This window comes from Protopterus annectens, chromosome 7.part0 (assembly GCF_019279795.1).
Source record: "Protopterus annectens isolate FY-2018-M chromosome 7.part0, PAN1.0, whole genome shotgun sequence".
NCBI lineage: Eukaryota > Metazoa > Chordata > Ceratodontiformes > Protopteridae > Protopterus > Protopterus annectens.
In genome coordinates this window covers 904192004-904216955 of record NC_056739.1, presented here as the reverse complement: position 1 = coordinate 904216955, position 24952 = coordinate 904192004, and the positions used below count along the sequence as shown (strand labels likewise).

The following is a 24952-nucleotide window of genomic DNA, read 5'->3' as shown; positions in this document are numbered from 1 at the left end:
ACTCCCCAGACACTGCTGATGTCATCAGCTATACCTGATTTGTGGATGTGCACTATTCAGACCAGGGCAAGATCAGAGATGGCTGGAGGCCATGCAGATGTCACCTCATCCTATACAATATAGATTACAGTGACATGGCTTTCAGTCTGCCCACATACATTATGGCATGGTTTGTAGGCCCTGTGTTTTCTTGGTGAGAAAACCCTGTGGTCTTTCTGCTGAAGTACATGCAAAACAGAGCATTATACTCTGTGTTAGTGTTATGATGAGGTTCGCATACAGTGCTATAATACAATCCTCAGATGTGAATACAATGGCATTACTTACAAAGTGCACAACATAGGCTTTCACCACCAGTGTGGACACTTTGTGGTCAAAGTTCAGACCACTATGTACATGTGTTCCCAGTGCTTGCATCACTCTGCTTCAGCATAGCAGGCCTGTTTTCAATGCTGTAATTAGCAGGGAATTTCACTTTGCAGAAGGACAAAATAAAGACACATTTTTGCGTTTATTTGTAGACCGTGTGGCTTGGTCACAAATCTTTTGTCTATGTTAGCCCCTCCTGTAGTATGTTATCATCAAAGGTGGACTCAATGATTGCACTCAATATATAAGAATCAGCAAACGTCGCAAGCCAAAGGCTGTATCCTTTAGTCTGAACTGCCAGGAAATAGATTCCAAAAAGTAAAGGGCCAAGCACAGACCCTGGGGTATGCCAATGATGACAGCTCTACTGGTACATGTTGCTTCACCAACTTTCACAGTATGTGTTCTGTCAGTGAGTCAATTGGTTACCCTTCTAGTGACGTAAGGGTTAATACCCAGCCGGGAGGGTTTCTCAAGGATACCTGCATGAGGGACTGTGTCCAAACCCTAGGCCAGATCAGGATAGCCATTATGCACTGTCTTAACTTCATCCAGGCCTATCACACAGAATCAATGAGCTGTGACATCACAGATCACCTATAGCATGACTCATCATCAATACCTTCCTGACACAGTTGAATACACACTTCAATACACCCTCTACACAGATTATATCCCTGTAGAAGGGTGTACATCAAACATGAATTCATCTAAGTTGGGGGGACAGCACCTGAGACATGCATGTATAGACACATCCTGACTCCTCATCTGTGAGGTAGATCAACATTTCATCATGGACCTTTTCTAAATGGACACTAGTAATATCTCAGCTGTGTGCAAAAGACATGTGTGAGTTGTTAATGCTACATAATTTCTGTTACATCTGTTAATGTCCTCAAAGAGGTCGAGGGCATGCATAAAGAAAACACTATCATCCTTTTGAACTTAACAAGCCAAAGCATTTGACACAAATCCACTCTGAGAAATTTACTCAACACTGTCAGACATGGCCATAAATACCTATATCACCAAGTGGGGAGACCAATGTATCACATATATGGCATCTAAATATGTTGAAATGTATGACGTAACCTATATCTCAGGTCCAGTGATCAGGTCCGTACATCAGTGCTGTCTGCTAGGCACTTTCCTGTCCATTACTTAAGTCAAAGTCATCACAAATGACATACACATCCTGTGCCCAAACAGCTGTCTGCAGGACTACAGATTGTTGGCAATCACTGACTAACTGTGATATTAGTATAATACGGAGAGTACCAACACACACAAAGATTGCTGCCACAACCATGACTGTAGATCACATTGTGTGATATACCTGTAAGAAGCTTTCCTATGAGTCAGCAGTGCATATGAGTACTGAGCACATGCAAGCAAGAATGCCATTTTGGGTGAGCGGCTAGAGTAAGAGCATGCAAGTATGTAGTCAGTTAGACAGTTTGTTTAAGTTTAATGCTCCTGCCATCCATCCTGATGTACTTGTATACAATAAATTACTTAAATGAACTCTCAAGCCTCAATGTCTTCTTAACACACATGGGAAGGGCGACAATACCTGCAATGACACAAAAACACGGTGGGATTTGTTACGTCAGGTAAACAAACACACAACCCAAGTATAATGTAGACATCACACCCTATAATCAGACCAACAGGTATGTGACCTGTGTCCTGGGGTAGATGGTAAGTGGACAGTGCTGACTACTTCCTTGTATGTGAAGGACATTCATATCACAGGTCATAACACCTCCATAGTTGACAGCCTTCATCACACCAATAACTGAGTACAATGTACCCTTCTTCATGCACCTCACTACACATCTTCCAGTGATGTATAACTGAAGTGCACCACCTTTGCCACACTGAGTTCTCACACATCTTATTGGCTACACCTACATATTCTTTTTGTGACATAAAACATTACTGTCTGATGGTGCGGAACCCCCATTACATTGTTACACCAGATACATGTGTGATACCTACTCTGGTGATGCACACAGTGTTTAACAACATTAATGGCCTGGGTAACATTTGTGACAGTGTTGATTATGCCATATATATATGCTATGCACACCAGTCAACTACCCTGTATTGATCATAATGTTGCATAAAGGTATAGCAATGTCCCTTCTAACACATCCACCAGATGTTACAGTGTCAAGACAGTGTGCATGAGTATACATTGCAGACATGTCATAATAGTTGTACAAGTGTGTGTGTACAGAATAATCTTTGATCACTCTTAAAACACACATGTTATGTGAGAGACATGGGATTACTGGTGGTTTGTTTGTTTCTTTCTTTCAGCTTTTCCCGGTTAGGGGTCACCAAAGCAGAACTCCGGTCTGCTAATGATTGGCAGTATATTTTTACGTACTGGCTTGCCGGGCCTAACGCACAACCTTCAACGAAGGAACGCTCATTCACACATGTCGCCACACAGAAGGCGCTCTAACCGAGAATTGGATTACTGGTGGTATTATTCTGATATTGTCCATGACTGTGCACGCTTCTTTTAATGTTCTCCAAGAGCCTTTCCCTGTGTACCACTTGCTGGAGACCTCTGCTGAGATTACACTTGTATTCAGGCAAATCAGTTTGCACAGATTCACAATATGTACCCTACCCCAATTATATAGAACATCCCTGATAGACATCCTCTGCACTGCTCACGTAAGGATGCTTATCTCACACAAACATCTTCCCCATTGTTATGTAACATTGTGTGGCAGTCGCAAAATACACATTTTCGCTGTGCAGACCCTACTATACCATACTATACAGATGTGTGACTGGGGTTGCTGTTACAACTGTCTTCCATTGACATGCCCTCACCTGCTGTACATTAGGTTGTTTCACCTGTCCGGATCTTTCCCCGTGTTCATTCCTACAATTCATCTGCATGTCCCTAGTCAATACAAACACTTCCCCTGAGTGTTTGTACCCTTACAAGTCATTACACAATATCAGTACAAAATGCCACGAATGGGATTTCACAATAATCTGTACTGCATGCACTGTCCAGTACTGTGTTTGGACCATACACATAACTATCATACCTCTCAAATGTCCAGATTTTCACAGAATGTCCATATTTTTGCCTTATATCTTTTGGTCTATTCCTTATAAAATCTGTGATTTTCTGCCATATCCCTGAGATGATCTTAGGACTGATGTCACTCAGTAATTACATACATTTGAGTTGCTGACTTCACAGCCTTCATAAGTTGCATTTTAACACAAACCTTGTTATTCTAGCACATTTTAAAGTTTAAAAGAGCAAATATATAAAATCCGTCCCAATTTCTGGGTCATTGTCCCCCCTTTATGTTATGGTTTGTCCAGATTTCTTGCAATAACAGATTGAGAGCGATGAGAATTATATATGTTAAGCCCTGGTGATCACTGTGGCATTCCAAGCAAACACTCTAACGGACTATGCTCTGATGTAAATTGGATTGCTATCTGTGTTGCTTTACATGGTTTCCTAGCCAGCAACACTGCTGACAGCCATGAAACTGTGCTTATTTACATTTAAATGTGGTGCGCAGTATGAATATGCAATTAGCACTGCTACTCACCAACCATCATCAGGCACACATGCAAACTCCATATGGCTTCTCGCAAAGCCTACAAGGAGTTTACTGAATCCCAGGGTAAGATAAAAATGCACAGTAATTAAGTAAAAATGATGTACTGGAGCTTCCCAAACTACCTGTTAAAGTGAGAGAAATTTAAGGAATGGGAAGTGGAAATTATTTAAATGTTTTTTAGGGACGACAGAAATTTCAGCAGAAGTTACAGCTAGTGACTGGGATAAAATGAAAGTGGAATTTAAAAACCGGGTAGAAATAAAAGAAAAAGGGATATGGTTAAGAAGTAAAAATAAGTACTTAGTGGGTCTGATAAACATTAAAGTATTGCAAAATAAGGGGAATTTCTCAGAACAAGAAGAGTCGCAATTGCAGAAAGCTAATGAGAAAATAAGGGAGTACATGGATAATATGCATGAGTTTAGAAAGCTAAGCAACTGTTTTTGATAACCCTGGAGCACAAACACTTATAGCACAATGACTTACGCAACAGAAATTATAAAGACTTGTTGCCAAATTTAGGGAACCTACAAGAAAAATAACTTGAGATCCTGTAAAGGAGTTAAGAGGTATTTCAGAAATTTTATGAAAATCTGTATAAAGCAGAGAAATGTGGAAATCAAGAAAAATCTAATGGAAATATTTTTGGAAGACTTAAGTATGCCAAGGTTAGACACAGATTAGGCTCAACAATTAACAGTTAAAATAGGAGATGACATAAAAATGGTTATGTATAATCAATCTGCAGGAAAGTCTCCAGGAATAGATGCTACTGCTGTGGAAGTTTGGAAGCTAGAAGGGAAGAAAGTGATAACGATTTGGAAGGTTTTGTTTAGCAGTATTTCAAAAGGAGGAGAAACGGCAACATCCTAGAAGAAAGCTGTGGTGGCTGCAAAGATGGTAAAGGTCCATCATATCCAGCTTTCTATAGGCCCACTTCAATTTTAAACCATAATTCCAAAGTGTTTATGTATCTAATATCTATAAGAATGGCAAATGTACGGCCAAAACTGATAAATATGGCTCATTGTGGTTTTGTGGTGGGAAGGCAAACATTTGACATTAACAGAATAATGATGATCCAGAGGGAAGCAGAGAGTAAGAAAATAAAGCTGTTGTTTGGGAGTTTTGATGCAAATAAAGCATTTGATAGAGTAAACTGGGATTTTATGAGTAGGACAATGGAAGCATTTGCATTCCCTGATACAATAACAAGGTTAATTGGGAGGATATATGAGGGATCAGAAGCAATAAATAAAGTGAGAGTTTTTCTGTATGATAAGTTGTGTCTGAACAGAGGAACCAGGCAGGAGTGTCCTCTTTCCCCTTTGCTATTTGGTTTATATTTGCAGTCATTGTCAAAGAAAATAAGGGACACAGAAATTCAAGGATACAATTGGTATGGTAGTAAAGAAAATTTGGCTTTATTTGCAGATGATATTATTTTGTACCCAATAAAACCAGAAAAAGACATCTCAGTACTATAGAACATTTTGAGAGAGTTTTAAGTCTTTTTAGGGTATACAATTGTTAAAGATAAAACAAAGACTAACTGTACACTATGTACCCTTACATGAATTGGTTCACCAATACCCATATTTATGGGGACACAATAAAACGAAGCATTTAGGAGTATGGATTAAAAAAGGCCTCTGTAATGGCAGTTAAGGATATGTGAGAAGAGACTAAAGAAAATATAATACAAAACTGAGAAACTAGAAGGACCTGCTTATGGATATGGAAAGCAAGTTACAAGTAGTGAAAATGTTTTTAGTCCTTTTAGTTTTATATACAGGTCAGGCATATTTTTATCAACCACAGGAGAAGTTGTGGACAATAATTAATAAAGAGTTGAAGGAATTTATCTGGGAGGGAAAGAAGACAAGGGTCAAGTGAAATAAGATGATCCATCCTAGAACAAGGTGGTTTAGGATTACCAGATTTGAAGTGATATTTTAGAACTACACAGTTGAGGCTCATATATGTAACACAAGCAGAAAGCTATACTTCAGAGTGGAAAGCGATGATGATGAAATAGAAGGAAAATTCAAGTAGTAAGGAGAAAGAAGGATTTTGGATACAACTTTTTAAGGAGAATAACATCCACACAAAGTATTGTATTCATAAAGTTGTAGAAAGCATTCTAACAACTAAGCCATTACAAGAATTGAGAAAGTAGATTTTGCTGATTGGGATGACTGCAATTATTGGTACAGAGGCTATGCAAGAGGAATCTGGAACTTACTGGAGAAAACTGGCAAAGTAATCATGGTACTAGCAGCAAATAATTAAAGAGGGAAAGGTATTAGAATGGGAAGTGGCTAAGAAGACATTTGGACTGCAGGCTAGAGACTACCTTTCTATCAGGGATTAATATCAGAGTATAAGTAGAGTTTGGGTAAAGAGAAAGGGATGTAGAAATATTAAGTGTAAGACCTGCCTTGACGGAGTTTTTAGTTTAATCTAGAATAGAAGCTGCTTTTAAAAAGGGATCATTAGTAGGACATATAAAATATTGTATGATCACTACAGGAATCAATCAGAGAAAGTTAGAGAAGAATGGGAAGAGAGACTGGATAAGCACTTCACAATTAAACAATGAGAAGACATATGCCTGCCCCTCTAGTAAGTAACAACGTCTAGAAGATCTAAGATTTTTGCTTGGAAATGTTTGCATAAGTATTTGGTATTTTTATATCCCAAACAGATTCAAAATAATTGTCCAGCGTTAGATGGCAAATGTTGGGAGTTATGGTGGGAATGAAAGGGTTAACTGGAACATATGTTTTGTGAGTGTAATGAATTGGCAGACTGAAAATTCCCTGGAGTACTCTGTCAGAACTATTGGGTGAACAAATAGGTGTCCTTAAGGAAATTATTATTTCTGAGTTGGGATACAGGATCTGAATTGCCTAGACATAGAAAGGCATTGATAACTTAAATTCTGGTGGCTGCTGAAAAGCAAATCACTAGAAAAGGGAAATCAAAGTCTAAGCCAACTGTATTTGAAGTACTACATATTGTAACAGACATAAAATAACTCAAAGTGGGATCTTTAGAAAAGGGTAGGAGTAAGTTACATAAAAAATAGAAACTGTGTGAACTATACATGCAAAATAATATTCTGGAGGAGGAGTGAGGTTTAAGAGAAGACAGAAACAGAACAATTTATGTAATACTGGCTTGAGGATAGTTACACAGATAACATGTGGTTTATAATGTTTGTAACTAGGAACATGTTAATATGGTTTGTTTTCTTTTATGTATCTTAACTGATCACTCAATAAAGGTGTTAAAAAGGTATACAATAATAAAGAGGAAGGGAAGTTCCCAAAGGGATCTAATCTGAATTTGAACGCTGTAATCCAGCAATGCAGGCGCTAAGCAGATTCAAATGTCAGAATCCAACAGCTGGCACTAAAATAATGAATAAATGACTTTCTGTGACAGGTTAGGGTTCCCCTGATGGGGGGAGCTTAGCTGATTCCCTATCACAGGGACTGACAGGAGGGGATTCTGAGCTCTAGAAAGATGCCAGTATGGATTTGTGCAGGTACAGAACCCTTATGCCACTAGGGCAGTGAGAATAATGAACATTCTAATAACTTAACTTCTTGTCTGCAGGAGAAGGAATGGTATTAATAACTGTTCTGCCTTTTTTGGGGACTAAAGGATGAAGGTCCCATTCGATTCTCGGCTGGAGCATCTTCTGTGTGGAGTCTGCATGTCTTCCCCGTGGTCGAGTGACGTTAAAGACATGCAGGTAGGTGCCAACATGAATGGGTGTGCCTTCGTTGAAGGCTGGGCGACGGGCTGGCAACTCAGCACTGTAAAATCCACTGCCAATCATGACCGGACTGGAGTTCTGCTGTGGCGACCCCTAACTGGGAAAAGCCAAAAGACATTCATTTCATATTGACATCTGATTACTGGAAAAGTCCAACTGGGTAGGAGGCCATTTTCAGCAGGAGGCCCAGGGGAAAAGCTCCAAAATATTACAAAACATTTTAAGAACAATAATTCTACAGTCTTTAAAAACAATACAAAAAACAACTACTGTTTAAGTAATTATACCAAATTAGACATAATATGAAAACAATGGCTAAGAATAGATGCAAGTTATATGACAATGATTTAACAGTTGGAGAAATGTTAGCCAGTTTATAAAGAAATTAAAATTAAGTTAGTGTAATACAAACAGGAATTGCAACATGAAGTAAGAGAAAAGCAAGCTTATGGAAAATATAGGGAGAAAGCCAGGGGAGAGAAACTGATAGAAGTCAGGAAGTGAAGAAGGGAGAGTAAGGAGATGTAAGGTAAAAAGAGGTATTTGTTCACATTTAGGGATATAGTTTATCTAGGTGTTGAGCAAGAAAAAACCCAACTTTTGGCAAGGAAGTCTTTCAGAATGTTTTTTGAAAGATGGGCAGGAGGATACTGACCTGATGGATACAGAAAAGGAGTTCCAGGCCTTAGCAACAAGGTAAGAGTAAAGACAACACCCAGCAGATTTCATAGGTAAGTGGACAGACATGAGTTTTTGGTCACTGAATCGTAATGACTGACTAGGAATATTGTTGTGCAGAATGCTGTTTAGAGCTGGACAAGCTGATGGAATCTGGATAATTTTATAGGTGGTAAGAAGCTATGTACATCTTAGTTGATGGGGTAGTTCAAACTAATTTAGGCTTTTTAGTGCTATACAGTGGTGGGTTCTGAAAGGGTTATTTGCTGCAGATTTAGCAACTTTGTTATAGCACTGTTCAAGTTATGATTTTTGTGATGCCCAAAGGTTAGTAAGGATGGGAGCACCAAAAAGAGGTGTGGGGAGGAAAGTAGTGGCAAGTACAGCTTTAGTTAAATGGGTAATAAAAGTTTTTGACTCTATAAACCATCTCTAGTTTTTGATGATTTTTCTTATAAAATTTTGTATATGCAGGCTGAATTCAAGATTACTGCCCACTATCATCTCTAATAATTTCATACAAGGAGTGACTTTGATGGTTGTATTTAAAAAAAAGAGAGAAAAAGGATTTTACATATTGTTTTTTTCATGGGAGAAGGATTTGAGGAAAAAGTAGTAGGTTGTTTTTTTAGGGTTGAGCACAAGTTGTAAGTTACACAGCCATGTTTCAGGTACCGTTAAAGCTTGTCTGCCATGTTGTCAGATGTGCAACTTGAGTGTGGACTAATCTGTGTATTGTATTAGGGAGGCCTGTAGTGTGGATAAGGAGGAATTTCCTCCCACTGCTACCTATGTCCTAGCTGGATCAGCTTTAAAACTCATTTGTCTGAAACAATCTGCTTCCAAAGAGAGAAATGGAGATTCAGATTCTTATTGGTTCTGGGTGGGGGTGAGGGGTCTAGCTTTCTTGCTGGAACCTCCCTGCCATTGCCTTTTAAACTTCTGCTTACCAGCATTCAGCTGAGACTGTTTCTTTCTTGCCAAAGTAGATGAGGGGAGCAGGCAGCATTCAGCTGAGAATGCTCGTTTCCTTGCCAAAAGTAGATGAGGGAGCAGGAAATTCTTTGAAAATTTAGATAAGGAGGCTGAAAAGTTTGTGAGATTCCCCGAATCAGCTTACCTCTCTCATCATACCCATTGATAACCTCTGCAGCAGATGTCCAAAAACTAAATCTCTTTTGAAAGAAGAATTCAAAATCTCATTTTTGACATATTCTGGGAGGTTCTGAGAATGCAATCAGGCAAATCAAAACAGTACCAGTAGCAACAAGCCCTGCAAGCAGTATCTACACAGTTGAAAACACACTTCAAACAGTGAGTAGCAACCTGAGAAAGAGAAAGCATACTTTCACAATTAGTCTAGTATAAACTTTAACCTATGGGTTGATAAAATTCTAAAAATTAAAGCTGCATAACCATATACTTTCCCCCTAAACTAACCAATAGGTTTACCATTTATCATTCTTGTCTGAAGGAGAAGAATTAAAATTACCAAAATATTAAACAGCAGCTAGATTAACTAAAGCAGCTAAAGCTGCTGGGTCAGGTCTACGATTAGTATATAAAAACTTGAAAGACTGCACAATTTTGTGCATTGTATCTGCTTTCCTAAGAGCAGCAGGTTTGGCTGTCAAGGAAACCACAGGCTGTGACAAACACATCATTCAATGCTGACAGCATTGGGGTATGGGTGAAGTTTCTGGGAATTCAAGTTGTAACTACTCACATTATTTTCAGAGGGACTAGGCAACCTCATTGTTCTCCTACTGAAAACATTGGCATGATCTGGAAACAGTTTCAGAGAAAGTGAATCCCTCACAGGGAGATTTAGATACCAAACTCACACTCAGAATCTGACTCAGAAACATGAGGAGAAAAGACTTCACCTGCCACTTCACTTTCACCTACAGATTCAAAATCCTAAACCTCTACAGGGAAAAAAAAAACAAATCCTTTTTCCTTTTACCATAAACCTCCTTATAAGAAGGATCAGTGACCCGTAAAATATCCTATAAATTACTCCTGTCCAGAGAAACTGAGGAGAAACTACATATTTAATTTTCTTTTTCTTATAGATAGGAAAGTTGGTACAAAGGGTCTAAATTTAATCAGCGAACACTTAAAAAAAGCTAACGCTGATTTACCGACCCTATGTAAGCAAAAGCTTACAATCCCGAACACTCGGAACAGCGATTTCTTTCCCAGGCAAAAAAATTCCTGTTCCAAAACAAAACAAACAAAAAAAACCTTTAAAACAATGCATTAATAGGGGGGCTTCACCCCCCCACACCCCACTACTTAAATATACCAACTCCGAGATTGCACTATAGTGCCAAAAATGGCAAAGTAACGAAGCGGACAAGTGAATTATTTCCCAGGAAAAGAATTTGCTTAAAAGCCGCTTCACTATTTTGCTTTTTCGTTCTTTTAAGTTCGATCAAGGTGCATTCGAAAGAATGCATCTTCGATCACTTAATAGGAACCCGGTACAAACATACCTAGTATTGCCTGCAACAGCTTCCCCATGGATGGGAACAGCATTCTTGTTAAGCAAGGGCAAACATCCTACAAATTCTCCCGTAACTGACAAAAGTGGCTTTCCCTTACCCACTGAGGAGAGGCCAATCGCCAAAGAGGAGGTGGCTAACACCTGGGTCATGGTGGCTGTATGAACAACAAACACCAAAAGGATCACAGGTAAAAGATGAGTGTCTGAGGAACCGGCTTTGGCCACAGTAGAGTCACCCACCTATGGCTGTGGCAAATTCGTAGCCTGTTGTGATAGAAAAGGTTGTTTAGTTAACTTTTATTTTTGTGGGTGAAAGAAGGTCTGACCAAGGAACTGGTAGTTTGTTCCATGGTCAAGCCAAAAATGGTGCTGGTTTTGTGGGGAACCTTAGCAGCAAACAAAACATAGTAAAATCATGTTAATTGATTTCTCCAGTCCCAAAAGGTAAAATAAACACAGTTTCTCATCACAAATGTAGTTTTCAACAACTTTTGATAACTTTTAACACAGAAGTAAAAAGATGCATTCCTGTTTAAAAGTGCATATGTGACAGTCAATAGAAATACTTTTCTTTAGTTTTACACTAGTTGTTTTTCACAAAAGCTTAACTTAAGCAACAAAAACTAATGTGGAAGTGTTTTTTTTTTCCTTAAAGGGAACTTATCTGCTCAACAGTGGAAGAGTGTTAACTGACCTGTCTTCGTAAGCCTGCACGGAAGCACTCTACTCACCTGCAGGACAGCTCTAAAGGGCTTGCGCCAATACCAGTTTTTAGTCAGCTCATTTTGAGCTGACTAATGATTTGGGCTTGTTGAAGGTGCCCTGAAGCTGGCCTTCTGTTATATCCTATGCAGGCTATAAACCATATAGCTTAGTCTACTGCAGCAGTGATCAATATGAAGAATATCATCCCTTTTCTAAACATAATAGTTTCTGAGAAAAATTTTATATAATAAAACTGCCCATATACTTCAGAAAATAAAAAATATATCAAAAATATTTTAAAAGGCATCATTTTCTGTATGGAAGGTCTCCCTTATGTGGACTTATCTGTGCTTTCCTACACGGGCCCAAGGTGAAACTGCTTGAGTGTCAGCAGCACAGAAAAAAAAAAAAGACTAACAGCATAATGCCAAACTCTATTTCTCTTAGGAAACATTGTCGGTGTGGTTTCTAAGTGCATACTGGCAATGATTAACTTGCTTTTGGGAGAGTTCCCCCTTCTTCAAGTTGGTGCAACCATGATATATATATATATATATATATATATATATATATATATATATATATATATATATATATATATATGGGTTCCGTTTAGAAGCTCGAAATACTGAAATCTCGAATTTCAGTATTTCGAACCCAAGAAGCCGAATCCACATAACAGCAAAAGTTTAGAAGCGTGAAATTTAAAACCTCGAATACCAGAGGTTTTGAATTTCGCGCTGCTAAAGTTCCGCTAAGGTCATGTATTCAGGTAAGTGTGTGTGTGTGTGTGTGTGTGTGTGTGTGTGTGTGTGTGTGTGTTAAGGGGTTTGGGTAGGGGCTGTGGTGTGTGTCAGTGTGTTTTGTTGCTGTGATGTGTGTGTGCGAAGAGAAAATAGGTTGTGTGGTGGTGTTTTGTGTGTTTTTATGTAGTGCAACCTCGGAGTGAGAATATTTAAGTAGGGGGGGGTGTGGGAGGCACAGCCCTCCACATGGGAGGTGCAGGGGGTCTTGCCCCCCTGCTTTCATGTAGTAGAGTGATTGTGTGTGTGTGTGTGTGTGTGTGTGTGTGTGTGTGTGTGCGCGTGTGTAGTAAAACCTTGAAATTCAAAATTTCCTGTATTTGAGGTTTTGAATCTCGCGGTTTTTAGTTTTCGTTGTTTTGTGGATTCCACTTCTTGGGCTCGAGATACTGAAATTCGAGATTTCAGTATTTCGAGCTTCTGGAGTGAATCCATATATATATATATATATATATATATATATATATATAAGTTTGAAGGGGGGGTGACCTCACATGGGCAGTGTGTGTGTGTGGGGGGCTTGCCCCCCTGCAAAAAAGCAAGTAAAAATTATTTTTTTGCCCTAATAAATTTTGGACATTTTTTCTGTCCTTTCGGCACGCCGATTTTCAAGAAGTCAGCATTTTATAGTAGAAACACTTATCTGGAAAAAAATGAAGCCTATACCAAAATGCTGCGCCTGTGAAGCCTCAAAGTTGCTTTCCCTTGGGATGGCAAAAAAGTACTGAAGCTTCCATATTCTGACTGCGAATTTCCCTCCAAGGGGATAACCAATCAGCAGTTAGAGTATAGGTGTGTGCAGCAGTCACAGCTTTTTGAATATTAGGTTGTTATATCCCAGGCAGGATACAAACCAAATAGCCAAAGGTTACTGCATAAGTGAGGATGATGAACATCAACTATTTGTGAGTCTGAGATACTTACATGCCCAATCAGACTTCTTAGGGGCACGAGGTTGACTGTCAGGTAAACTACAATTTGTCTGCAGAGCACTCTCCAAAGCAGATAAAACAGGAGGGACAGCTGCAAGCTGGGAAATATCCATCTGTAACAAACCATAATACAATTGCTGGGAATAGGAATATCATTCTACTCCCACTGAAAACTTTCTTTTATTTTTAGATAATGTTTCAGAAAAAGAAATGTCTTCCTGTGAGAAGTATGAAGCCACACTTTCCTCAGAATCAGTCTTCATATTGAGAAAAGAGCCCTGAAGCACAACATTCTACCTCCAATCCATTCTCTTCTGTGTGAAAATCAGTATCAGAAAGAGAGAATACTCTCTCTTTTTACCAGAAAAGCAAAACAGGTATAGCAAAAGCAGAAATCAATTCCCTTGCAAATCTCAACAAATCTTCCCTGTTCATAAAAACAGAGACAGGAGAAAACGTATTTTAACTTTTTGTCTTAATTTTCCTGGGGGAATGCCTAGAAAAAGACTGACACAAAGCAGGTGTACTCTCTGAGGACTAAGGCTCCCTTTCCAGTTTAAGTCATACTCTTACATTTACCCCTTCCCCCAAGTCCAACATGAATGGTTCCCCATTGTCTGTGAAGGGCAACCCTAGAACCACATAGTACATGTCTATCCCCTGAATGTCAGTAGTTGTAAGTGCTTCACCAGAGGGACCAGGGAAAACAATAAGTGGCCAGAGGAACCAAGAATAGCCGCAACAAAGTCATCCATCAGAGACCAAGGCAAAGAAGGAAACAGGCCGACATCTAAAGACTTCCTGACAATTTTTATTCATCTTGTGGATGGGAGAAGGAAGAACTGATTAGAATGGTAAACTGGTTCACAGGTCCAGCCAAGAAGAAATCTTCTAAGAACAAGAAACTGCAGGGGTCAGTAAATCTCAAGACAGCCCAAAAACAGGTTTGAGGTTAAAACATACTGAAAGTCCCCAGAAGCACCACAACTCACCCTTAAAACATATATGCTAATGAATGTGAGTAAAAAGGTTTGTAAAAAACAGATTAAAACACAAACAGTTCACTCAACCATTCACTGAGGTAAAAGCCAGTCACAGTGAAACAGTCCAATAAAATTTTTCTTAGTCAAAACATAACTTTCACAGAAAAAACACCCACGTTTTCCACAGAAAAAAATAAATTAGCAGAAGGCTGCTCCAGTGGGGAACTTATCTGCCCAGCCTTGAAGGATCACTAGCCAACGGTCAGTTCCATGAAACTAGCAGAAGGAGCACATATCATCAGCTAGAATGCTATGAAGTTTGTGGTGCTCAAGCTCCTAAGGAAGCACATGGAAGGGACCCTTAAGCTTTGAAAAGCTGACCTGTTGGTTATATCCTTGGCAGAGGAACCAAGAATGGCAGCAACAAAGTCATCCCAAACACCTTAGGCTACTGCAACAGTGATCTAATGTTGAGCATCTTTGAAACATAACCACATAAAAAACTTGAGAGTCAAGAAGAAACAGGATGATACTTACAGGACTCAAATAGTCTGACTGTAACATTAAACATTCTTCGCAGCTTTGCTAATGTCATGCTTTCTCCCTACAGTGCTGCATATCAAGGACTATCCCTCAGGTCTTATAAGAGTTTCATGTGTGTCTTATGCACTATAGTACATCCTTAGTTAATCATCTGGTAAATGTCTCATGGAGATGACAAGTTGAAAAGATTTTTTTCTGGACGGATAAAAAAGTGATATACATGAAACAGCTGTCACCTCATTTGGCTGAATGCTACCAAAAATGACAGACTCTTTTTTAAATTGGGCAAATCCCTGCACTTCCACATAAAGGAGGCTAATCCTTGCATACCTCTACTTTAATAATGCTATCAAATTCACAGCACAAGAAAATGTTAACATGTACACAAGCAGTCATTTTCAGGGTCATCCAAGTATCATGTCTTCCACTTGTACATTTTTTAATTCAATTTATGTTAATAAAAACATCAGAGAGGAAAACAAAATGCTAGATGGATAGAAAATGTGTAAAGTAAGTGACAAAATGAAGCAATGGAAAGAGATAAACAAATGATACATCACAAGCCCATGTTAAGATATGTAGTCAGGGATAAGGCAATGTGCGACAATATAAAAATGGTAGATTCAAAATCAGTTTATTAATAATGAAGTCAAGTGAGACACATTGCCTTATCAGAAAATCAACAATGAAGTGGATCCAAGACAGTTTATATATGTCTCATAAAACAGTAAAGGCAGAGTTATCAATATAAAGAGATACATCACAAACTGAGTAAGAAAGACCTCTCAGAAAAAGTTGCAAGCTCTTATAAAAAATCCATAAAAGAAAATATACACAAAATAAATTGCAGTTAATTAAAGCAACATGAAAAATTACAGGCTGAGGTAAGCTTTATGACAAAAGGCAATGAAATCAACTTTCATACCCACATCTAAATTTTCTGATTTACCACAAATTAATCAGGGAAGAAAAAACTGTCAGCTGTCTTTCAGTACTCAGCATACATACCAGATTACAATAAATGTTGAACTTTGTAAATAAAGATTTCAAGATTCAATCATGCAAACATGAAAGGGAAATAATGACCTGGTACAAATGCAAATTCCATCAAGCTCAACATGTCCAGCTCAAATTGTATCAAGAATACACAAATATATTATTGATACTTTTTTAATTCTAGAAACTTCATGCACACTGTTTACTTAAGAACTAAAACTGTCAATAATTAACTTGGATTATTATGAAGGTGGACAAAATACCTTCACAAGACAGATGGAGCTTGAGTCACTAACAATTAGCAAAAAAAAAAAAAAACTCATTTTCAGCATCTGCCCAGTCTCAGCTCAAAGCAAAAAAGGTGATCTTATCCCTATGAAACATGCATCACATAAGCAGTGAAACATATTCATTGACAGTTTCATTCAAAAGTTTGAGATTCAAAAAGGTGATACTTTTCAGGTGAAAAAAGGCTGACCTTCAGAGACTTAACAAATATATATATATATATATATATATATATATATATATATATATAACAACTAAAATGTGAAAGTCATTGCAAATCAGTCGTGCATCACACAGTGGTACTCTTCTGTGGCAGGCATATAGTACATACCATGCAAAAGCGCAACACTCAGATAATGCAGTAAAATCATTTGGAGGATAGTAAGTGTACTGCTGCTGACATGCAATAAAAGGGAAACCATCAGACTGGTTCAATTAAGAGATATACTGCCTCACATGCAGCAGTAGAATTCAAAAATGACAATTCAACTGCTTACCCACTAAGTACACCAAGAACGAGGTTAAGAACAAAAAATGAGCCAAGAATGATAAGACTAACAAAGTAGATCCATGGCCATTCACATCCTATTGCATCATTTACCTGAAAGCATAAAGAAATCTGTTAACAACATTAGGCAGTACCAACTTGACAGAGCCCCAGTATGGCTGAGTGATCATCTAGGTAGTTTTCCACCATTCTACAGTTTAACAAACTGTCATCTACAATTGTATCATATCAAACATAAAAAGTTGAGTCTTGTATCAAAAACCAGCTGACTGAACATAATTTTTCATAAAAAATTCATGAGATGCCAATAAATGTTACCATTGTGCAACTTTTTGAGAACATCTTTTATCAAATTGTGGACAGGCAATAATAAGTTACCATCATATGATGCATCACAACCTATGTAACCATAGCAGCTGAACCTGGGACTCTGCCCTTAAACTGAATATATAGTCTGCTTACCCGCTCAACACACCAAGAACAAGATTTAGCACGAAAAATGACCCAAAGATGACAAGACTGACAAAATACACCCATGGTAATTCAAATCCCATGGCATCATTCATCTGTAAGAAACGGATTAAAATTAAGCTAAGACAGTGGGAACTACGCCATAAGAATTCTGTGTCTACCTATAAAACAGAATATTTTATTTCATAAATGGAATAACACCTTATCTAAATATAATGATAGTTGTTGGATGCAACTGCATAGAAAATACATTGACAGAGTAATTGCCTCTGTATGTTACTCCTTTTTAGTAGCAAAAAATACCCAATTGTAATATTTTAATTAAAAAATGTAGCTACATAGAGCATGTACACATTTTTTCAAAGAAATCAAACTAAATGTTTGCCATCATTCTTAAAAGTATTATATACTTATTATATACTGGAAAAGTTACCAACCAAAAGTGAATCCAGAGTAAAGGCAGCATATACTGAAAATTCTGCTAAAGACTGCAAAGTGAGAAATACAAATAATGACCACACTAATAATCACAGACACTACAAAATTGTACTTTGTTAATGGGAATACATGAACATGTTATGAAAAAACATGTCAGAGAAAGCAGTGCTATATAGCCACAGTGACATAATCTGACTGTCTTGCATGTTTGTTTTAATAATTTTCTGGTGCTGCTTCAGAGTTCTGATGAATTGGAATAAAGTTCTGATATTCAAACATTACACCATAAAGTTGCTACACACATACATAGGTAGAGTCTTGACTACTCTGCAGATGACCTGAGTTCAAATAGGGGTTCAAACACTTGTAGGAGCTAGAAGAGAAGGATGGGAGTGACCAGCTGCTCTCTACTCTCCTGGTCTTGGGGGAGGGAGGTGGTTCTGGCTTGCCAAATGAGTGACACCTAGAGGAAGCACACAGTGTCTATCCTGTGGAGCCGAGATCTAAAGAGCCAGTGCTACCATGTGCACTCGCACTCTGAGCCAAGGGGAACCCTTAGAAGGCAGCTTGGAAGAGCCAATGCAGGGTAGTAAGAAGTCTGTTGTTTGTAAGGGTACACTGTGTTGCAGGACCAAAAAGGTTGGACCGCTTCCTTCCACCCAAACTTCTCTGTCAGCTGCTGAACTCATAGTGGACTCCTGGGCAGGAATGAATGAGTCATAGGGCTCTCACCTGCCTCAGAATCTCCAACTACTATGACTGTAGAATGAATAGGCCAACTGGATACAGGCAAATGAGCCATTAGGCTCGGTCCTGCTGAGGTGCACAAAAAAAAAATGCTATACTGTTGCATATAACAATATCAGCAGTGAATACTCAATTCTCCAAAAAAAAAAAAAAAAAAAACACACACACATTTGAATATGGCTCTTTTAAATAATGCTAATAAAATAAACCGATCAGAGCAGCTTTCTTCCCAAATCCCTTACTGTACTTGGAGGGGGGGAACAATGGCATCTATGCCTACAGAAAGATTTGGGAAGCGAAGAGCTCTGACTTCATTAAATTAGTCTTTCTGCACATGACGGTAAGACTTGTGATGGAATGTTGACTCCAAGGAGGGACAACATTAAAGATGCATATAGGTACCACATCCCAGTGGACAGTCAGGCAAGGAAAATCACTAAAGTCTATGAAATGCAATATTTTCACATGTAATACAAAAACCATAAGCACCAATATGTAAATAAAACTCAAAACAATAGAAAAATAACAACAGTTACCAATAAATCAGTTATAACCATTCTAATAATATGTCCAGAATTAGTAATATCAGAAAACGAGGCCATAGACAAAAAGGGTAAATATGTCACCCAGACCAAACTACTGAATAAAAACTACAGGAAAGACCCAGACAAGCTAGACTCTTCACTAAGCAATACCTTAAACCTCGAGTAGTAGAGGCCCATAGGATATATGAAAATAATCCCCCTGCATCACAAGAAAATTTATGAATAACTAAAGAAGTGATAATCCTTTCTTACAAGCTATTTCACAGACTTCATCTAGGGTGCTATTCTCATTCTGAAGACCTCAGCTATGAAAAGATATCCAAATTCTTGAAGGAATTTAACTAAGAACTCCCAACATGATGTCTGGAATGAAAAATATTACCACATGGCCATTTTCTGCAATTCTTTGAAAAAGGGTAAAGAAGTCATACCCAATACTTCCTAATTTGGTTTTCTTTGGCAGCAATACTAAATGGCTTAAACTTTCACAATATAAATCAATAAATGGGACACCCTTCCAAACTGATGTAACATAAGAGTAATATCACCACAACAGTCAATTTGGAAGGAAAATGCCTTACCTATTTGTCTGGATTCTTCCAAGTAGAAAATTGATAAGGAAAAGACTATCCTGCAGCACAACCTTGACTGTGAAGAAATTTGCACAATCACATGGTGCGGAACCTCTTCTAAAGCATAGAATCACATTTATTACATATCCAGATTCAAAAGGGTTTGGACCTACTCTGCCTGCTGTTATGTACACAAATTTGTATAACACAGAGATAATGCTTAGCCTACACTTTACTCTGCAATGTCCTATTTTAATTTCAAGTCTGCAGCATTGCATAGGCAAGCAAAAATTAAAGTTATGTACTTACTATAACTAGACATCTGTGTTGTCCATTTTAAGTTTTCCTCAATGTATGAGTTACAAATTTGACATTGGATCCAACTTGACTGCATGCTACAGAGTTCGGATATGACTCTCAAGCTCCTCCCTCTATGCATAATGCCCTAGTCCATCCCCTAATACCTCAGATCAAGTTTGCTGCCAGAAATGTTGCAGTATATAATAAAAGAAGAGAAAAGAAAATTAAACTAGGGCTCAAACCTGGAACTATAGGTTGCAAAATTCCATCAGATCACTCCAGGAGATGATAGGAAGGGGGAAGGAAGGAGAGGAGTTGAGGAAGAACGAAAATGGACAACACAGATGCCTAGTTATAGTGAGTACATACATTTAATATCTGATGTTGTCCTTTTCATTCCTTAACATATGGGACAAGAGTCCCCAGCTACGTAAATCTTGGGTGGCCCTCATGGAAGGATATTCCAGAGAACTGCTGAACTAAAACCAGCTCTGCTTCTGGAAATTATATCCAATCTGTAATAAATAATAAAGGTATGAGCATTAGACCTGGTGACTGCTGCACATATATCAATGGAAGTTCTAGTCCAAAAGGAAGATGAGATGGCCATGGATCTAGTTGAATGAGCCTTAGGTGGTTTTGGTAAGGAGAGGTCTTGCTGAGAATAAGTCCAAGAAATGCAATTCGTTATCCATTAGGCCAATGTAACTTTAGAAATTGGAGAACCTAGTCGAAAAGGTGAAAGAGACAAACAGCTGGTCTGTTTTTCTGAAATTTTTGTTCTAAGTAGAAATGTAGTTGTCTATGTACGTCTAAAAGATGTAGCATGTATTCTTTCTTGTTCGAAAATTTGAGAAGACTGGTAAAAGAATGGTTTGATTTATATTTGATTCAGAAGCCACATTTGGTAGGAAAAGATTGGTTTGTATGCTAACCCTATCTTTATGAAAAATAATGCATGCAGCTTTTGATGAAAGAGCCTGGAGTTCAGAAATCCTTTTAACAGAAGTAATAGCAACTAAAAAGGCTGTTTTCCAAGACAGGAATTTTAAATTAGTTTTTGCTGAGGCTTCAAAGGGTTGTTGATTTAAGCCTTGCAGTACATTAATTCCCAGGGAGGTGAAGGATCTTTCACTGGGGGTCTGAGTAGGATGGTGCTCTTCAGAAAAGTCTTACATAATTTGGAAGCAGCCAAGCAAGAAGCATTGTCTCTTGAATGAAAGTTTGATATGGCTGCCAACTGTAATTTGACTGTGGAAAAATTAGCACCTTCTTTAAAAGGACACACTAAAAACTCAGATACCAAAGAAATACGGGCAGTAAAGGGATCGATGTCAGTTTTCAGGGCCCAAACTGAAAATCTCTTCCACTTGCTCTTGTAAATTTCCTTAGTGGAATTTTTCTGTGGGGGCAAATGTATATCATTAACTGGGGAAGACAGCTTGAGCTGTCTAGATATTGACAATACTGGAGAAACCATGTGGTTAGTCTGAGGGCTGGAATACTCAGGGATGTAAAAAAATATCTGGATTATGGTCCTGTACTTGAATCAAAAAATGTTTCAACACAGTATTAGTTTAAGGGTGTGCACACTTATGCAACCAGCTTATTGCACATTTTATATTTTTTATATTCCCCCCTCCCAGCAGATTTGTTTTTCAACTGAATTGTACAGGTTATAGGTCACATTAAAGAAGGTCTGGATTATGGCCCTGTACATAAATAAAAAGGTGCTTCAACAAAGTATTAGTTTAAGGGTGTGCACACTTATGCAACCAGCTTATTGTACGTTTTTTATTTTTTATAGCCCCCCCCCCAACAGATTTGTTTTTCAACTGAATTGTACAGGTTATAGGTCACATTAAAGGTGGGAAAAGTTTTAAAATTATTTCTTGTGGTCTCATTTTTTTATATCACAAAAATCTGGCATTTTAACAGGGGTGTGTAAACAATTTATATACAGTGTGTGTGTGTGTGTGTGTATATTTTTTTTTTCTTTTTTTTAACTAAAGGTAGAAAAAACTACCAACAATGGTATTAAACAATACCCTGTTAAAAAGGGTAAAAAAAAAACAAGAAAAAGGAAAGGAGTACCAACGTTGGTACTAAAGAAAATTACTTTCTCAAAGTAATTAAACTGACAGAAACAAAAACCCAAAAAGACTTTTATATATAGATATGGGAGAAATACACTTATGGTTACCTAGACACCAGACAAAACGCTCAGAGGGGATCCACATCCATGAAAGATGGTGGCAAATGAGGTCTGAGGTACTGGGGATGGACTAAGGCATTAGAGGGAGGAGCACGAGAGTTGGATCTTTTAAGCCTGTAGAATACAGCCCAATCAGACTCATAACCCATACGTTGAAGAAGAATGAAAAGGACAATATCAGATCAAATATTGTCACTGTCATTCTGGAAAATCATAATCCTAAATAATTTTACTTCTAGCAAAGTGGTTTTAAAGTTAACAGTCAGATGAAAGTAATTCAGTCTGACACCAAGTGATCAGATGAAATGAGAGACATTTAAAAGACTGAAGACGTGCTTTAACATTTTATAGCAGAACTTAACTGCAAACACATGAGCAACCAAGTAAATGGAGAACAAAACCTGTAAAAGGGTACCGGGATGAACACACACAAAGTGGGAACAAAAGTTTTGATAGAAACACACGAGTTAACATCCCTTACATCCTCAGATCTAGCAACACTATTAACTTCTGAATGACAAAGCAAATAAGATGCTAGGATGCACAGAGATGGGGGCATCATCAGAAAGACAATGTGAATTTTGATTCCACAGTAGAGTATTTCAATGAGGCCCCATGTAAAGTACAACATACAATTCTAAAAACTATTAATCATGCAAGAAGCCAAAAGAAAAGAAGGGGGAAACAGGGAATATGGTTGACACATACAAGTTGTGTGTGTGAAAAGCAGGTTATATGAATTAGCTATTTACCAATTAAACAAAATGTTCCTGCTTCGACACCGTCTGGAATCATAGATAAACTTACTAAGCTGGGCATAAATCCCTACCATCACTCGATGGGTTGCCAAGTGGCTGACTGACAGAACCCAGACTGTAAAAGTAGCCGACTCCAAATCCAGCTCCGGACAAATGACAAGTGGAGTACCTCACGGTTCAGTCCTGGGACTGCTCTTGTTTGGCATCAACTTCTCTGAAGTACAGGCCAACACTAAGGGACTCTGGCTAACAACGTTCGCAGATGACTGCAAACTGGGAGCCATTATTGAATCTCCAAATGATGTGGATATTCTACAAAAGGGCCTTATAGAAACAGTTGCTTGGTGTCAGAGCCATGGGCTCAAGCTTAATGCCAAGAAATGTACAGTTATCCCCTTTGGGAAGAACCATGTACCCATGAATTACCACACACGTGGCAGTACACTAAACACCGAAAGTGTGATGAGAGACTTAGGGACACAAGTGGACAGTGGTCTCACCTTCGATAACCACATTGCCACAACAGTCAGGAAATCCTTCTATGCGGCACACCTCATCACTAAGGGCTTTTCATTCAGAAAAAAGGAGGTCATTGTCCTACTGTACTTATCCCTCATTACACCCATTATAGAGTACAACGCGCCATTTGGTATGTACCTCACAAGACATCTGCAACAGCTGGAAAGGCGGCAGAAATACCTCACTAAAAGAATCACAGGCCTAAAGGAGATGCCCTATACTGACCGTCTCAAAAAACTCCAGCTATACTCTGTGGCATATCGTCTACTCAGGGGCGATCTCTGCTTAACAAACAAGGCCATGTCAAACCCTGAGCTGTTGAACATGCTCCACTTAAAGAAATCCCAATCCCTCAGAGCCACATGCTCCAGGGATCTAAACCTTGTCATCACAATGAACAAAACATGCTGGAGGGATAGGTTCCTGACCCAGAGACTCCCCATACTCTGGAACAGACTGCCCATACATGTCAGACTGCCCATACATGTCAAGCAGAGTGCCTCCTTGGCCTTCTTCAAAAGGAACCTTGACGATTGGTTGGAAGATAGGAAATTCACCCTGGGGATCACATCCGTCGCCCTGCTAAACAGGGGTCTAGGGAAACAAATACTGTGGGAAGAGATATCCAGGGAATTGTTATGGCTAGGCTTGTATAGGCCCTAGGGCTGATAGCCTAGTACCAACCTTTGAACCTATGACTACATGGCAAGGGAAAAACAGTGGGACAGACAGGGAGCTAGAGAAAAACAGGGTTGCTCTGAGAATACATAAAAAATATATATTGCAGCCAATGACAGAAAAAAAACAACACAATTTCTGTAAAGTGGGTTAACTTTGAAAGAACCAAAAATAATGCATTAGAGAGTATATAAAAGTAGAAGTAAAGGGCAACAGAATTCTTGAAACCTAAACTGAACTTTAGTGTCAGAGGTAAGAGTAAAAGTAGGAAGATTCTGTTTGATAAAAGTACAGTTTTGTACCTACCATAAATGTAGATGTTCGAGTGTTCACCCTGCTGCAGTCATCACACTTGGGTTATCCTGCCGTCAGACGGTCCCGCAGTCGGCCCGAATTCCAAAGTCTTGGTCTGGCGTCGGTTGCTGTCGCTTTTTCCCTGACGTCAGTGTGCCAGGGGTATACAAGAGGCATCCAACATCACTTTCTTCAGTTTTTCTTGCCCCAGATGTCAGGTGCCCCCAAAAGGTAGGCAAAAAATATATATATATATATATATATATATATATTTATTTATATATATATATATATATATATATATGTTAATATATATATGTTAATATATATATATATATATATATATATATATATATATATATATATATATATATATACACACACACATGTGGCTGTATAAAAATAAAACAAAACCCTAAGGTACAAGCAAATACACCACAGAGGTAGAATAGGATAAAGTGGTAGAGATAAGTTCAGCTAGTTCAGAGGGGATGGAGGGAGGGTAACCTGGACTGCAGCAGGGTGAACACTCGAACATCTACATTTATGGTAGGTACAAAACTGTACTATGTTCATCGTGTTACCCTGCTGCAGTCATCACACTTGGGTTGAATCCCAAAGCTAAGGAGGGGAGGTGGAGTCAAACAGGGTTAGAAGAAGCTAGTAGGCCCTGCAAAACAGCAGTGGCAAAACCAGCTCTAGT

General features: G+C 38.4%; 1 protein-coding gene across 1 annotated transcript in view; it reads right to left on the bottom strand.

The window, feature by feature from the left end:
- CACNA1D (calcium voltage-gated channel subunit alpha1 D) overlaps positions 1 to 24952 on the bottom strand; it is a 5051180-nt gene that overhangs the window by 3621299 nt on the left and 1404929 nt on the right. The window contains exon 8 of the mRNA XM_044077483.1: positions 16702 to 16805. Coding sequence (XP_043933418.1) covers positions 16702 to 16805 — 104 coding nt within the window. The remainder of the gene's footprint in view (positions 1 to 16701; positions 16806 to 24952) is intronic.